The 18,879-nt window shown below is 34.2% G+C and overlaps 1 protein-coding gene across 1 annotated transcript; it reads right to left on the bottom strand.

The window, feature by feature from the left end:
- Nucleotides 1-7,613: 7,613 nt before the first annotated feature.
- On the bottom strand, nucleotides 7,614-18,564 carry LOC140444296 (uncharacterized). The gene is made up of 5 exons (XM_072536046.1): nucleotides 18,207-18,564; nucleotides 14,062-14,415; nucleotides 12,742-12,822; nucleotides 10,216-11,461; nucleotides 7,614-8,048 (listed from the first exon to the last, which is right to left on the bottom strand). Exons 1-5 carry the CDS (start codon nucleotides 18,427-18,429, stop codon nucleotides 7,676-7,678), a joined length of 2,277 nt encoding a protein of 758 aa, XP_072392147.1. The 5' UTR covers nucleotides 18,430-18,564; the 3' UTR covers nucleotides 7,614-7,675.
- Nucleotides 18,565-18,879: the final 315 nt, after the last annotated feature.

Here is an 18,879-nt window from a genome sequence, read left to right on the forward strand (position 1 = left end):
TCTTCTGACTGTTGCAACACTAAAATTGCGATTTCGTACTTCCTTTAGACGATTTTGATGCATAACCGCACTTGAGGTCCGGTTTCGTAAAGCCTGAAACACAAGGAAACGGTCATCTAGTGCCTTGGTCGTTCTTCTTCGTCCAGAGCCAGGTCGCCTGGTTAGCAAACTTGCCTCCTGAAAGCGTCGAAGCACTCGTTGAACCGTAGAAAGGCTTACGCCAACAGTTCTTGCGACTTGCCGTTGAGTGTGACCGTCTTCCCCAAGTGCAACAATTTGTGCCGTTTCAACAACAGTCAAAGGCATTTTTGTCAAAAAATAAACAATAATAATGGCACTAATAAACACTAATGGTGGCAATAATAAACGTTTGTCCGTTGCATTTAAACAGAATGTCGAAGTACAAACGAGACATTTAAAACAAGCGGAGTTACAGGTAGCGTTCATTTTGGGAAGTGTGCACTTTACCGCGAAATCGGCACTATTGGAATTCTTTGTTACAAAGGAAACCGCAATAATTCTCAGAAACATGAATTAGTTTGTATTTGTGTTAATATTATTTACGATAAAGCTTGTTAAAAATGAAATATCGGTGATTTTCAAGGTGACCCGGATTTTATGATCGCGAGTGTGTTCTCTACTAACAGCATCTACGAAATATGCTACTGGATGTAGAGAATTACAAGGTAAAAAGGAGAGAAACACTATTCAGGAAGGTGTAACAGAGATATCGTCGCCTTACTGCCAAAACCCAACATCCGACAAAAAATTCAAAATGGAGTTAATTGTACAATCATAACAAATTTATACTCTTTTTTCTTCTGACAGATCCCAACAATTGATTCGCAATTTGTCAGCAAAGTTATGATAAGATTAATTTTTCAACAACTACAGTTTGTGCAAATTCTTTACTAGCAATTCCCAACAGATTACCCTGAAAACAATTTTACCGCTAGTCGTACAGCTAAAACCGAACGTATGCTTTTGTTGGGTTTTGCCTGATGGCCCACTTAAGCTTACGTCGCATATCCTTAGTAATCCATGAGAACGAAAACCTAACAAATGTCTTATCAGTCTCTTTCGCGTCTTATGATTGATAAGTCAACGTCTTTGAACTGCGTGGTTTTTACTTTAAAACTATAATTATTGTGGAGAATTATGTTTAACCCATAATTATTATCGACAACTAAATTTTTTTGTCTCACACAAATAGGAATCTAGAGGGCGGCGATTAGCAAATATTGCATTAAAAAAAGCAGGTTGGTACTTTTTAAGGTTATGTTTATTTAGATTGTTATTTGTTTAATAAGGATTTAGTATTGTATTAATGGGATTGGGCCACGATTGTTAGTGTAATGAAAATTACATTTCTTAACACAATACTAAATTTAACATGCCACAAGAAAACAGTTACAGAACCTTGTTAATTAGGATGTTACACAGTCGTTTTCCTTTTACAATTGCAGAGGAAAGCTTTTATGAGGAACCAAAAAATAAGTTACAATAGATTGAGGCAGTTTTGGGATCTTATTTTTCCGACGAGGATCCGTCTTGGTTACCTCCTGCAAAAAAGTACTAGATTATGTAGTTTTTCAAGATGAAATGGGTGATATCTCTTGTGGTTACCCTGTTTTGCAAAATGTAATACCAGATATCCAACAACGTCCAGTGCAGGCCATTAACGGACTCACATTGTGTGACAGAACCTACGATGTTACCAGATAATCAAATATTTCCTTCTTCATCTCCAAAAATTCAAGTATTATCAAATGTATTATTACCGAATTATATTGAGGGAAGTTGTCCAACTTTATCTAATACACAGATTTCTAAAAAACCAGTGATTGCTGAAGTAAACAGTTTAAGAAGATGGAAAGCAAGTAATTCCAGTGAATGGAAAAGAAATTTGGCTAAAAGACGTCGTTCAGAGTGTTTACCCTATATTACTATAAATGTTTTACGTGATGGCAAAATCCCTAAACCAGTTAATTGTGAGAAATCTATCTACAAATGTACTGAGCATTTTTCCATGGAACTGCGACAGGTACTTTGCGCTAATTATTGGAAAATGGATTTTAAACAAAAGAAAGATTTTATTTTTCAAGAGAACACAACATAAAGATCTAATGCAAAACATTATTTCTTTGAAAATGGCAATGACAAAATTCGAGTATGCAGAAATTTTTTCTGCAAAACGTTAAGTATATCAATGGATGTAGTTACGCATGCTGTGAATAATAAAGATTGTATAGGAACATTCTCAGGTGATGATAAACGCGGAAAACAGTCGCATTATAGAAGAAAGAGCACGAAACGCCAGTATTTAGATAAAAATCTAAATATCGCAAAAATGTGTAGCTTATATCTAGCCCTATGCAAGAAACATAAGTGAGTGCTGTTTTCTGAAATAACACACAGAAGAATATTTTGCAGAGAGTACAACTTGTCTTTTTTTAAGCCAAGAAAAGACCAGTGTTCAATCAGTTCTGTATATGACAATGCAAAAGGAGGTGATAAAGAACAATATAAACAAAAATAATTTGATCACAGACAGAAAGAAGTCAAAATGCAAAAGCAAAGGATAAAGAAAGAGCAAACATTAATATTCTTTCACTGACTTTCGACCTGCAAGCAATGTTACAAATCCCATGTGGAAATGTTAGCCAGTTATACTACGTTCGCAAAATATCTGTGTATAATTTTTATATTTTTATGAAGCAAAACTACCGAATAATGAGTACTGATACGTTTGGACAGAAAGGAAGTTGCATCTTCAACTATCTAAAGAACAACATTAACAGTAATATATCCCATATCACACTGTTCTCAGATACTTGCGGTGGATGGAACCGCAATCAAAATGTGGCTGCTTTATTGATTTAGGCAATGGAAGTGTTAAGTAATGTTGAAATTATAGAGCAAAAGTTCTTGGAAACGGGACCCACCCACATGGAGGTAGATTCAATGAATTCCTGAGTACTCCTTACACGAGTGGATGAACATTTTCCGCCATGCTAGATCAAGAAAAACGCGCAAAAGGCATATATGTGTCAAAAACGGAATATATCGTAAAAGAAATGAAGTATAAAGATTTCTATGACTGTACGGATCTTGCCGAAAAACTTATTATCAACAGAAATATTGACCAAACCGGAAAACCAGTGAAGTGACTCAAAATCAAACGCTTAAAATTTGTGAAAGGCTACTTTGGTCGGATTTATTACAATTATGACCTTTCGGATAATTTTGATTGCATTATTGTTTTTGAAGGAACAATAAATGAGAGTAATCTAAAAAAATCATGCTCTGCAAAAGTGAACCTAAAAGAACTAAAAAATCCACCAACATTACAAATATTAAAAACGTCATTAATACTGTCGGTTTTAAAAAGACTTTATCAACAACCACGAAAAAAAAAGATCTTCTGAAACTGTGCAAGAATCTTACCATACCTGAAGAGTATCATGGTTGGTTTCAGGGATTATCAACATTACCTGGCATAACAGAAAGAATACCGGAATCAAATGCACAGGACAGTTCAGATGATAAAGATTAATCTATTTTTTATTCAACAACTAACAAATTGAGTTAAAATCAATTATTTCGTTGGACAACTTATCCAATTCTCGATTTTGCTAGGTACTGGTAAAACCCAACAACTTACAATTTGCCAAAACTGTAATTGTTTAATTAAGGTTTTTAAACAAAACCGCAATAATGTATTGTTTTTAAGTATTATTATCTGATTCTTAGTTACAAAACCTTTAGCCCAGTCTGGTTATACAAAAATCATCGATTTCACTACAAAATGTTTCGCAGATATCGGAAGTTTTTAAGACATAGGTGGGGGTTACTAGATAACGAATAGATAAAAAGATACTCCTATTTTTACCTTGCGTTTTTTTTACAATAATTTATGGTCAGAATTTGATTTTTTATCTATAAGTTTTTTCTCTTATAATTTAAATAAACAATATTTATACCATTTTTTTTATATCAAGAATATCTTTATTTCCCCGTTTTTTCAATTAAAATTGATAAATAATTTACGGAGATATTTGCAAAAAGCAGTTTTTTTGTACTAATTTATAAATTTAATTAATTTTTTTATTAACAAAATAAAATATTATTAATACCTTTCAGCATTGAGGAATTACCGTCCTTTAAATTTGTGCGAAATTTCCCCCCGATCGGTCAAATAGTTTAAAAGATATTCAATTTGTTTATCCCTGGGACTAATTATTTAAACCATTTAACTTGCCCTATGAGTGATGCTAGCCACATTTAACAAATTTCATAGGATTCTTTAAGACTTATACTATCTCAAAAGTAAAATGAATATTGAGTTTTCATCGAAATTATTTACAAAATAAACGTTTAAAAAAGGGGTATGTTTTTTACTTATAAACAATTGTAATAACTTCTATATTTTTCAAGCTACAGACTTGTATGTACAACTATTAAATAGCTGGTAAAAAAACTCACATTTAACAAAAAAAAAATAAACCTATGAATAATAGGAATGAAGTTAGCTACAATTTTTTTGTTAATTATATCTCCATTGTTTATAAACATTAAGAAACGAAGTTACTTTCGAAAGATCGACATAGGAAAGTGGAGGGGAAACTGTTTTAGCTCCTCGCTGCAAAATTTAATATTATGGTTACGGATTTATCATTCAAAAGCTTCAACAGTTCTGTAGGAATTTCATCAGGTCCATTTGCTTTTCCATTTTTAGCGTTTCTTATTGCGTATTCTACTTCTTTCAATATATCTATCGTTTCTATCGTCTTCAAATAATTCATTCAGGTATTCTGTCTATCTTTTTATTTTATTCTCTAGATCTACAATAAGATTTCCATTTTGTCTTTAAGTTTACCTATTTGCCATTTCTTTATGCTTCCTGTTATCTCTTTTACTTTTTTGTGCATATTGAACGCATCGTACTTTTTCTCATAGGTTTCCATTTCTTCACATTGTTCTTTAATCCACTCCTCTTTGGCTTCTTTTATTCTCTTTTTTATGTATTTATTTATTTCTTTGTATTTGTCTGGGTAATTCTTCATCTTTCTTCTTTGTTCTATCAAGTCTAGTATATCTTGTGTCATCCACCCCTTATTCTTTGTTGTTTTTTTTTGTAAGATGTTTCTTTCCTGCTGTTTGTATAGCTGTATTTATGTACTTTAATTTTTGGTTAACGTTGTTTGTATCATTAATTTGTTGCTGCACTGAACGCAGCTTTTCATTTATTTCTTCTCCTGTTTCTTGTCGTATATTTTTGTTTCTAAGTTTATTTAAATCTAGTGCCTTCCTGTGTGGTCTTCTAATCTTTTTTTGGTCTCTATCACAGTAACTACCGGGTTATGATCTGAGCCTTTATCAGCTCCTGGGTACGTCTTAGTACATTTAACAGCATTATGATACCTCCTTGCTATCATAATGTAGTCTATTTGATTTATCACTATTTTTTCTTTGGTATGTTGTGGAGATGTCCATGTATATAACCGTCGAGGAGGTAATTTGAAAAAGGTATTTGTTATTACGAAGTCTTCACTTTGGCAAAATTGAATCAATCGATCTCTTCTGTCATTTCTGTTTCCAAGCCCATATTTTCCTACTTGTTCTCCTACCTTATCTTGACCCACCTTGGCATTAAGATCGCCCATTAATATGTTAATGTATGGAAACACTGACTTAATAAGTGAAGACAAACAACCTGCAACAAAAAGGTTCAGACCTGACAGTGAAGTCGAATAAATGAACCAAATTTTAACTTTTAAACCAATGTATGTAAAGAAAATAAAAAAAGTAAAGTTCAATAAACATTGCAAAATTTAATAAGGCAAGTGATGAAAAAATCAACTTATTTTATCAAAGCAGTAAGGCAGATTAGATTAATATTGTATCATATTTGTAAGAAAAATAGAATAAAAATCAATATTGTTATTTATAGAAATACAAACAATTATAATTAATATAAGGAAGATAATAATAATGTGTAAAAAATTACCTGAAATTTAATTTATAAAATATATAAATATTATTACATCATTGATATAAAATGAAAAAACATATGTTGATTTTCCGGGATTTTCCGAGATTTATGGGGGGTGAAAATTATGTCATCATTATTAGTACTGCGACAGACTATTCGAGCAAATTAAAAAAAAAGTAAGTATTTAGGGTGAATTTCAAATGGACTCAATTTTTCCAAGTTTTCCCATATTTTCCGGTCAGTGAAAACTATGTAGTTATTCATATTTCGACGAGCTACCCCAGAATAAAAAAAAACTTGCAGCTGCAAACGAAGCCGAGATAATGTAAATTTTTCCTACGTGTTGCAATTTGAAGTTCCGATGCCAAAAAAAAAAAACGGAGCTGAAACAGATATCCTCTCCACTTTCCTATGTCGATCTTTCGAAAGTACCGTCGTTTCGAAAAATTAGATAAATTTTATAGCTATAAGTTTCAATATAAAGTTTAGATTTTCATTCAAAATTTGTGCAAATTTTACTTCTTAATGTTTATAAACAATGGAGATATGATTTTTTTAAAAATAGTCACTAACTTCGTTCCTATTGGTCATAGGTTTTTTATTTTTTAATGTGAGCTTTTTTACCAGCTATCCAATGGTTGTACGTACAAGTCTGTAGCTTGAAAAATATAGAAGTTATTACAATTGTTTATAAGTAAAAAACATACCCCTTTTTCAAACGTTTATTTTGTAAATAATTTCGATGAAAACTCAATATGCATTTAGCTTCTGAGATAGTCTAAGTCTTAAATAATCCTATGAAATTTGCTGAATGTGTCTAGCATCATGCATAGGGCAAGCTCAATAGTTTAAATAATTAGCCTCAGGGATAAACAAATTAAATAACTTATAAAATATTTGACTGATCGGGGGGAAATTTCGCACAAATCTAAAAGATGGTAATTTTATTTTGTTAATAAAAAAATTAATAAAATTTATAAATTAGTGCAAAAAACTGCTTTTTTGCAAATATCTCTATAAATAATTTATCAATTTTAATTAAAAAAACGGGAAAATAAAGATATTCTTGACATAAAAAAATGACATAAATATTGTTTATTTAAAATATAAGGGAAAAAATTTATAGACAAAAAATCAAATTGTGACCATAAATTATTGCTTAAAAAAACGCAAGGTAAAACTAGGAGTATCTTTTCATCTATTCATCATCTAGTATCCCCCACCTATGTCTTAAAAGCTTCAAATATCTGCGAAACATTTTTCCACCTTTTTTTTAACCATCTACTTATCTAAAACCTTTAAATGCGATTATCTCAAAATATGCTAATTTGACACTTGTGGGGTTTTGCCAGTAAGCCGACGATATAATCCCTTTTAAGATGCTTTCGCGTTCAACGAATTGATATAAGAAATGATTAAGAAAACTAAAACATCGCTAGGAAAGGAATAAAAAAATATAGAAGAGAATTTTGTAGTGATGCAGATAAAGAAGACCTGGTAACAACAAACGGCTAAAAAATAGCATAATGTACCTCCAGGTAGAAATTATAATGAAGTGAGGTCGATGTTTACTGGTGCATTACATATAAAAACCAAATGGGAAAGTATTTTAAAAAAATGCTGAATAATATATATTACAGTTAATTGCTTACAGGGATGTTGATTTGATAAAAGCTGAATCTATAACACTTCATTCTTCAAAGAAGGATCTTTCTCTATTAGATTCTTTTCGAATTCCTCGTACGTTCCCTCGACTGCTGATATTCTAACACCATGCTTCGGTTTAATCTCAGCTACAACAGGTCGGTCGACAGTTTCTGACAGCATCGGTTCTTGATGATTGACCAGACTGGTCTTTGTGGTGGACGCGTGTTCTGATACTATGATGGCTGGAGTCGGACTCTCGCCGTGAGAACTTGGAGGCTTTTCTGAGGCAAGTTTCTTTAGGTGTTCGTCGTTTCTGGCCTTGTACATTTTGCCGTCGGTTCCTCTTACAGTTGCGTCTATAACTGGAGCAATTTCTGGGCCCCATTGTTCCATGAAATGCCCTAGTCTGAAAACAACGTACATATATTTACATTATTGTAAAATTAAAGACAAAATTGCCACTGGTGACTTTTACTGAGTAATTGGACAAATGTCTGGGATGGATAACCCCAACACGTGCACACTACATGAGATTTGTTGGCGCGGTTATCTCTACAGCAAAGAAAACTATACCCAGAAGATATCGTAAAGAGTATGTCCCAGAAGGGGATGAAAAATGTGAGAAATTGTATCAAGAATACAACGAAAGCCAAGACCGAGAAATTGCGGACGAATTACTGCAGTTTGGATGCAGCCAGACGACAAAAATATATGGAAACTATGGAAAAATTAGACTTTAGCAAATCAAGCAGAAAAGCATGGTCTTTACTTAAAAAGCTTGATAGTAGCATACTCCCAACTAGAGACAAAGTACCAATAGCTCCTAAGAGTGGTCTCCCACATTGTAGCAACCTTAAGAGCACCTAGAGATCGTGACCACACCACCAAAGTAAAACAAGAACTAAAAATACTAAAGTCTGCATGTCGCCTACATCTGAATACTCCAGATGTAGGCGGATTATTCAGATATATGAATACTCCACCTTCAGATGTCAGAATGTTTACTCCAGAAGAAATTATTTCAGCGATATCCGAAATTAAATCTGGAAAGGCATCCGACTCCGATAAAGTCCATCCAGAATTTTTACTTCACCGTGGCAAATATTCTAAGAAGTGGCTGGCTGATTTCGATACAGATATGTTAAAATCGGGACAAATCCCCCATTCACTGAAATAGGCCTCCATTATAGCCATATTAAAACCATGAAAGGCTGCCTTAGCCTTTCAGCCCCAAAACTACCAACCGATTGCACTGCTGAGCTGTGTCTATAAACAGTTGGAACGCTTAATCTACAACATAAATATTAGAAACATATTTGAATTTATACCTATTGAGCAAGCAGGAATCAGACCTAACCGCAGATGCACAAATCAAATCCCATTCCTAACAACATATATTGAAGCAGGTTTTCAAAGAAAGCAAAAGACATCCGTTGCTTTCATTGATCTATCAGCTGCATACGATACTGTCTGGAGACAAGAACTAATCTGGAAACTAATCCATACTATCCCGTCTCAGAAGGTAACTAAACTCATTGATAGCATGCTCACCGATAGACCTGTTTAAGTCACAATGAGCAACTTTAAAAGTGTCCAAATGAAACTCAGCAATGGACTCCCACAGGGATCTGTTTTGGCACCATTACTGTTTAATTTTTACATAGCGGATCTACCTGGGACAACTTTGCAGAAATTTGGCTACGCTGATGACTGGGCCATTGCAGCAAGACATAACAACATAGATATTACAGAAACAATACTAACGGATGACCTTGTCGTTATGGAAGAATACTTTCGCAAATGGAGGCTACGGCCCAATGCAACAAAAACCGAAGTGTGCTGTTTCCATCTGAATAATGCCCAAGCCAACAAAAACTCTCCGTTCACTTTGAAAATAGACTGCTCACTCATCAACTCAACATCAAACTATCTTTGAGTGACTCTGGACAGAACAATGAGTTTTAAAGAACACCTACAAACGGCAGCAAAATTGGAAACGCGAAATAATATAGTCCAAAATCTATGTGGCACCTCAGCCTCCGTACTCCGTACCCGTATGCGAAACCAACGCGTGGAGAAGACAATGAGAGAAGCACAGGAAGACACAGGAAGCACACCGAAGGCCTGTATCAATCAGAAACCGCCAAGCTTTGAACTGAGCCGCAATACAACGTTTTTTATTGATTTTAAATTATATGTTTTTATTGTATGCCATACAAAAAATAAATAAATATAATTTATTATCAAGTGGTTATCAAAAAACTTTGATAATGTTATAAAATATGTAGAGAGTACCAATTTTGACTTGAGAGAATTTAAAGAAATTAACAAACTATAAGCTAACCAATTAAATAAGGTCATATTGTTAAAAATATTAACAATGATAGAAGTAAAACATTCACGTAAGCATTACAACAACTTTTTCAAACATACATATTACCAAAAAACACAGTTATTAAGGAATCTTGGAGTACAAATGAGACAAAAAGAATTCGAATAAAAAAAGTGAATGTTTCATAATACAAGAAGAAAAGTGACGGTAGCACATAATAAATCGATATGTGCAAACTCACCTGGTTACTCTTTGTTGAGGTGTCGTTACAGTGTGGCTTCCACCACAGTATCTATTGCAAACGTGATCAGGACTCTTAGCAGATCGGCTAGTTTGAAGAGCGTTTTCAAATACGCTCATATTTTTCGTACTAGGGACGCATTTTTGCTGTTTTCTCAACTGATCCAATTCGTAGGCCAGGTACGGTCCCATGCTTTTAGTAGGAGGCAGCGAGTAAGGCTTCGGATACATGGACGGATCTATATCTCTTCGCATAACCACATCTTTGTCACATGAAATGCAGTTAACGTTTCTTAGGAATCTCATTTTGGTGCCGGCGGCTTCCTGGTCCCTCTTCATAGCTGAAAGAGCTTTGAATTTCTCCTGCAAAGTTTTGAGTTTGTTATTGATGAATTCTCGAAGAGGTGTAAGCTCGTTTTTGTCCATCTTGCCGGTAACTTCGCCCTGTATGTTCATTAGAGTTTGCGTCCAAAGGTTTTCTTGTTGTGTTATCTTATTAAGGGCTTCTTCCAAATTTCTGTTGATGTCTCCGTAAGCTTGATCGAATTGTTCGTATGAAACCTTGCGATTAATTTGGCATGCATCGGCTTTGTCTGCTAAGGCATCTTCCAAATCTTCTCTGTCTGCCTTTATGGTCTTAAGGAGCTCTATCTGCTCCACAAGAACATCTATTGCGTGCTCCTTAGAAGCTTTCTCTTCCGTTAGTTTCTTTATATTTTCTATAATATTTTCAAAATCTTGTTCTAGAGAGTTCAGTTGCCTTTTGATGGCGTCAACATTAGTGGTGGTTTCTACCGCATCTCCTGTTGCAGGTATTAGATGGATTCGTTCAAGAATCTCACCCATGTCTTTTTCCAGTTCATCCAGTCGACCTTGCATAGCATTCACAAGACGACTAAAACCGTTGTCCAATGAATTTATTTGTTCAATAAATTCAGCATTTTTGAATTCTAAATTCTTTATTCTTATTTCCACCGGTTGGGCATCAGCAACAGGAGTCAGTTGGTAAGAAGGTATCTCATAGTCGTCCTTGGGCGATTTTGGAGATTTTAGAGCGACCTCTCCTCGGCCTCCATACACAACTTCTTTTATTGCATTTACTTCTTTTTCTAAGTCTTTAATTGCCGTAAATATTTCTTCGTCAGTTAATGCTTGCGACGTTCGTTCTTTCTCTACTACTTCTTTGGAACTCGTTTTTAAGGGTTGCTTGGCAAGAGCTTCCTTGGAACGTTTAGTGATTTTGGTACCTGTTGATTATAAGATAGTTAATATAAATCCAAAAAAAAACAAAAAAAAAGTTTGGTCAGTAAGCAGGAGGCAAAAAAATTAAAAAACATTTCTGATAATACTATTTAACGCAGAATAAACGATATGGCCAAGGATATTCAAGAACAAGCAGTCGAAAAATGAAAGAACAGCCACTTTTTGCTTTACAGTTTGACGAATCTACAGATGTACACAGTCTGTAGTATTTGTGCACGGAAGAAATATTGTTTTGCAAAGCACTTGTTTCAAATACTACTGGCCAGTGTTTGTACGATATGTTTTTAGAAAGTACTTGCGACTATAATATTGATTGACACAAATGTATTGCTATTTGTAGCGATGACGCTAAAGCTATGACTGGCAAAAATAGCGGACTCATTGCAAAATTAAATCGATAATGCCAAATATTTCCTCCACACACTGTTTTCTTCATCGACAGACTCTAGCTGTTAAGGTGGTACTTTCTGATTTAAATGACGTGCTCAAGGAGGTAATAAAAATTGTGAATTCTATCAAAGGTAAAGCTGTGCAAACCCGACTATTCAGAATCGTTTATGAAGATATGGGGTCGCTTTATAAAAATCTCCCTTATCACACAGAGATCAGGTGGCTATCCAAAGGAAAAGTATTGAAAAGAATTATATCGAATCGTATGATTTCACAATGCATGTTCATTCTCCTACAAGAATTACTAAAACAACATCTACCATAATTGATTATACTGTCTCACATTTCTCACCCCTTGATGTACGCTTTACAATTATTAATGCAGGACTATCTAATCATGAAGCAGTATATACCAAGTTTAACATTCTTAAACAATCCTCGAAAACCCTACACCTACATGTTTTTCCAGCAAGACCTAATCATGACTACTCCACCAGAAATTCGACCTTTGATGTGTATTTACCGATCCCGTCCACTTCAGAGGAGAAGTGAAGAGAACCTTTAAGGAAGTGAAGAAAATATTTTAACAGCTAAATATAAAGTAAAAGTATTTCACGCAAAACTTCGTTTGTGGTCATCCTCTCTGCAAAATAAAATGTTGAAATGAGTCTTTTCCATGTGTTCAGAAGATTGTTGAAGATAATGCAACATGGTAATGCAGATCCCATACCTAATGATATTGGCGCCAGTCATGTCTGATTTGGATTTGACCGTCTAGCAATACCAACCCAATAACTGCTGGTACTACAATACGTATTGTAAGAGTAGTAACAAATAGCAATATTAATAATAAATAATGTGAAAATATAAATACCTCTTCTACCAATCTGATCTTCTAACTGTTTAATTCTTCTCTCTAAGTCTACTAGAACTTCACTGTCCATTTCAGGAGAATCTAAAGATAACAAAAGTACATTGGTTAGTGTTTTCAATGCATAATATTGGGAATTGTCACAATAATATACAGGGCATGGAAAGTAAAGAAACACAGAAACTACAACAAACATTTTTTCTTATACTTATTATATTTTTATTGAAGGTAGATGGACTTTTTGGTTAACATATTTCTCAACGACGAGATTAGTTTTCTACCTTACCTATAGCTTTCTTTTTCTACATTTCTACATTTTTCTACATCAAACTGAGCAGAATAATTTTTGATCTTGATCTATCCTTTTACATTAAAATATTGAAAAGAATATTAGGTACATTTTCTTTTGATGTTTTTACTACTTAAGGTCGCGGCATATTATCGTGCACGTATAGTTTCCGGCACGTAGCGCTTCCACTCCAGCAATTGGGCTGCGCGTTCATATTTTCATACATAGAACGTTTCAGTTTGGTTCGGTGAAGATATGATCTCCCTTTTCTCGACAAAAATTATGTGCAATTGCTATTCTTTTTAACGATGAATAATGAAAAACTGTGTTAAAAATAAGGTTTGAAGTACATCCAATACTAAGAGAAAGGAAAAAGGAAGGTGAATACTGGACTTTATACAAAGAATTAATTGATGACGATGAAAAATATTATGGATTTTTTAAATTAACGCTATGTTCCGGACAGTGTGCGTTGTTCATATTTAAAACCATTTAAATTATATTTTTCGGAAACTAAACGCTATGTGCTGGAAACGCAACGTGCACGATAATATGCCACGACCTTTATTCGATCTTTCAGCATATTTACTGTAAAGTCTTCTCAGTATTCTCATCTCTTTCATCTGCAGTAGCTTTTGGTCTATTCATCCTACAGTATCTCTTGTCTCTATAAATTCTTGATTTCATATTAGTATTAGTTTGTCGGTTTCGTCATATAGTGTTATTAAAGCATCTTGCAAATCCATGGACTTTTTGTAGTTGATATCTCACTTCTTTTTCCATATTTTCATACATGGACAATAACATATGTCAAATAACTGTCAAAGTGTGGACATTCTTGGAAGACAAGGGACTTAAGAATACAATGCTAAGCCACTTTCAGTAATTAAAAATCGGTTTAAAAAAATAATGACAGAAAATAAGACATTGAGTATAATACTTATAATAAACATGAAGATAGGACAAAATGATGGTCTAATGTTCTATATCAAAGCTCACTTGCTCAATTAATGAAGTTTTTTTTTAAATTTTACCTCTAACTAGTTGTAAAGATTGACTCTTAGCAGCGCCTTCCAACATCGAAGCCAATTTTTCGATACTTTCATCCACAGCGTCCATCCTCTTTTGGAGGTTCAAAATTTGGAACATGTCAAGAATGGGAGTACCTTCTTGCTTCTCTAGCGCCTCGTAGAGCTTCATATTTCCTGGTAAATCTTCCAGTTCTTTCACTTTGGACTGCAACTTTTTAATCGATTTTTCCATTCTATCAATGTGGTCGGCCGTCATGGTCACGGTGAATTGGGGTGTAGCTGAAGTTTGCGAAGTTACCAGAATGACCGTGTCGTCGTCGGATTCGGGAATATCTCTGGAGCCGGTGACTGAATATTCTACAAAAATAAAAGGTTTGTTTACTTAAGTTATTCGAAAAAAACTACAAAATTTTAACTAAAACACCGTTTAGGTGTTTATTACAATCAGGATTATTACTTATTTAGATTTTTTTAAAATAACTAACGGATATTACTGTCACAAAAACATACACAAATATACATGGTTTCAACCAACAAGGAATCTTAAGTCTATAATAGATTACGTGATAGTTAAACAAAATTCACAAATACTCATTAGAGATATTAGAGCTATGAGAGGAGCAGTATGCGGATCAGATCACCACATGGTCAGGGCAAAAATTGTTTTCCCATATAGATTAAAGGACAGTGTCTCATCAAGCCAAGACGAACAACTTTTAGAAAGAATTGATCTTCCTCAATACAATCTGTCCAGTTTAATTCATGAGAGCACCCGCACACTATATAAGACTCGAATGGACTCCAAACTTGACGAAACACTAACAAATACCAAATGCATATATGAGAACATAATATCAAGTATTCATCAAACAGCACAGGAGGTCTTAGGAATCAAACAAAATAAAATTAGTAACAAGCTTTGGTGGAATGAAGACGTCGAAAATGCGGTAACAGAAAAGAAAAGATTATACCATAAGTGGTTGAATACAAAAGATGACGCAGACAAAGACCGATACAATGAAAGAAGAAAACTAGAAAGATAATTATGACCTCCAAAAATGAGATATGGGATAGAAGGTGCAGAGAGATAGAATCTTATATTGGAGGACGACAATGCACTGAGGCGTGGAAGTTTATAAACTCTGTTAAGAAGCCGACTAACGAGAAAGTGATTCTAAATCCCATAAATCCCGAGGATTGGACACATTATTACAAACATCTATTAAATGAGAACAAAGACGAATTTAAAGAAGATATGAATTCATCAAGAATCGAAATTCTGGGAGAGCATATTACCATAGATATCAACATAGTTCAAAAAGCTATAGCAGGGATGAAGAATGGGAAAGCAAGTCGACCAGAGGGAGTAACTACGGAATTAATAAAGAATGGCTCAGAGAAATTACACAGAATGATCACGGTGATATTTAACGAATATATTAATGGACATCCAACACCAGATGAATGGAAAACAGCATATATTACCCCAATATATAAAAAAGGTGACAGGAGAAATTGTAAAAACTATAGAGGGATATCGGTCACAAATTCAATGAGTCGACTATACGGTCGAATACTACGGGACCTGATAGAGGAAGATTATCAATCGTCTGAAGACGAAGAACAAGGAGGATTTAGAGCAGGTCGTTCATGTACAGATAACATCTTCTGTCTTAAACAAATTATAGAAAAGAAAATTGTGACAAATAGAGAGTTACATATGACTTTTGTAGATCTTGAGAAGGCATATGACACAGTCCCGCTAAATAAACTATGGGAAGTCCTGGGCACATCAAACATACATCAAACATTGGTTAGTGCTCTCAAAGATCTATATTATGGTTCAAACTCCCAAATGAAATTCGGAAATCTCTTAGCTGAAAAATTTGCAGTTACTAAGGGTCTCAGACAAGGATGTTGTATCTCTCCGACTCAGTTTAAGATTTATATCTCTGCAGCTCTGAAACAATGGAAAAGGAAAGTCAAAGGAATGGGTATACAATTGAACGATCAGGATTACATATATACTTTACAGTTTGCAGATGATCAGGTGGTAATCTCAAATGACAAAGATGACATGGAATACATGCTTAGAAAACTAATTGAAGAATACCAGAAATGGGGATTAAATATCAATTTAGAAAAGACAAAATACCTCTCAATTGGAGCTGAAGCAGAACAACTCGATATCGATGACAATCAAAAAATAAATCCATGCAACGAATATAAATACTTGGGCGTCATCTTCGACCGTAGTGGAAAAGACGAACGAGAAATAGAACGTCGAATTGTACAAGCACGAAGAGCTATAGCATGTTTGAACGGAATTCTATGGAGTAAAGAAATATCAAAGAAAAGAAAATGGAACATCTATGAGACAATGGTTAAAACTAGCCTACTTTATGGAGCTGAGACATGGAGAATAACCGAAAAATATAAGAAAAAGGTAGAAGCCACGGAAATGGATACCATCAGAAGATCGATGAGAATATCAAGAGCCGACAGAATACGAAATGAAGTGATAAAACAACAAATGGGTATAGAGGGCACTATAGTTGAGGATATTGAGAGAAAACAGCTCATATGGTATGGGCATGTGAGCCGAATGGGGGACGAAAGATTGCCTAAAAAAACGATGATGTGGCAACCCCCAGAGAAGAGGAAACAAGGAAGATCACCACAGAGCTGGAACCTGGGAGTTAGGAAAGCGATTAGCGCTCGAAATCTGGACGAAGACCTAACTCAAGACAGAATACAGTGGCGTTTGGGAGTCGGACAACGTCGTAAGACGTTATAAAAAAACCGAATATATATATATATATATATATATATATATATATATATATATATATATATATATATATATATATATAGATTTTTTAAATTTCGCCTGATTTCGGTGTAAAAAATCTAATCAGCAAATTAATTGATAAACATGTGCGCCGTCAACCCACTACTTCTATAGTCATAAAGCTCAGTACACATTTACGTTCTCAAACACACGGAATCAGAAACCAACAGTCGATTAGACAGTGATTAATAGACACATTCATCCGCTGTAAGTTCTGGATTTCAGAACACTAAACTCAGCTGATATCAGTAGTGAATATTCTCTGCTATTAGGGCAAATCAATGCTGATTTCTGAGGCACCTATGATAAGTAAAAGTTATTTTAAGGTTCAAAATTATCTAAACCACTCCACTGAACATCCACAAGTCAAAGCTTATGGCGGAACTGCAATAATAGTAAGAAATAGTATGGTACTCCGAAGTTAATCTGCAAAAGGTACTGGACAACGAAACAGCTGGCGTTGTAGTAAACGGAATCCATAATAATAACTAAAGATAACATAGAATTAATGATTCAAGATATGTAACGAAGTAGAGTGATTAGAAGCTTAAACTAATTTTAATGTAAAAGGTGATCAAAATGTATCCCATTTATTTTTTGGCAGTAATCCAATCTATTTCTTGTTTATTCTCTGTTTTGCAACATACTTCCATTAATAGTACGGCATTCTGAGACAGCAATTGCCGGTATAAGCAATCCCACACTTACTGACCAACGGCTTCGGGCGGATGTGTTGATAAGTAGAAGGGCACTCTTATCTCCCCGATCGTTTCGGATTCCCAAATGGTCCAACTGCAGATGCTGTTTTGCTGGCCCCAACTTTGGCGTTGAAGTCACCCATGACAATTTTTAGGTCTTGCTTTTTCAACCTTTTCACGACTTGATTAATGCTATGGTATAGTTCTTCTACCTCTTCTTCTGTTCCTTCTGTTGTAGGTGCATATACTTGAATTATATTGATGTCGATTGGTCTTACTATCTCCCGTTCCTTATAAACGATTTGTAGACCCACGTCCTAAAGCTCGCCAGTCAATGTTATTGAAGAATCGTGCCCAGCATTCTGTTTTTTATAGTGGTAATATAATTACGTGTCACCATTCAATGGTGATCAAGAACAAATAAGAGAAGTAGAGGCAGGCTCAAACCAGATGAATGAATGGATGCAAAAAACAACACATCTAAGGGAGGCTTACATTTGATGATAGATGGAATAGCTGTTGATAATGATGAATACGATTACATGATTTAAAAAAAAGACTTATACAACTATATTTAAACATAAACTGCTCTACCTTACCAGTGTATAAATGAGTGGTCGGCTGGGCCTTTTCCATAAAAGCCTGAATTCTCTCGCTATCCAGTCCTCTATATTCCACTTTAGTATCAGAAAAATTCAACTGCTTTATTATAACCTGTATAAGCGTGCGCAGCAACGAAAAATTCACTATTCCAACTTCGGGAGTGTTAAGAGCAGCATCGCACATCTGACTTAGAGTAATGATAGTCGAACTTTGAGCCATTTTCCTTGATGAATACTAATTTGTCTCAAAAATAAAATAATGGAAAAATATCACGCAATTATTTGATAAAATGTGGATTATAGTGTTTGTCAGAAATATAAAAACTGACAACAAGAACTGTCATTAAGACCCTTGTCTTCTTTTTTAAATCTTGTATATCTCTGTATATATTTCTAGTTTTATTTATTGTCAGCGTAAATGTCATGCTATTGTTTTGCTTATTAAAGTACCTATATATTACGAATGTTTTGTACTTTTATTTCGATTTACTAAGCAAAACAAACATAAAAAAGAAAGAGGTTTTAAACATGACCCATACAATTTAAAAGGTCTCAATGAGACGAACAAAACTAGAGAATATAAACAAAATATATACATCAAACTGGAAAACAGACGAAAACATGAAAACATAAATGAAGAGTGGATGAAACAAGCAGCTGTCGATAATAT

The sequence above is a fragment of the Diabrotica undecimpunctata genome, chromosome 1 (genome assembly GCF_040954645.1).
Source record: "Diabrotica undecimpunctata isolate CICGRU chromosome 1, icDiaUnde3, whole genome shotgun sequence".
NCBI classification, from domain to species: Eukaryota; Metazoa; Arthropoda; class Insecta; order Coleoptera; family Chrysomelidae; genus Diabrotica; species Diabrotica undecimpunctata.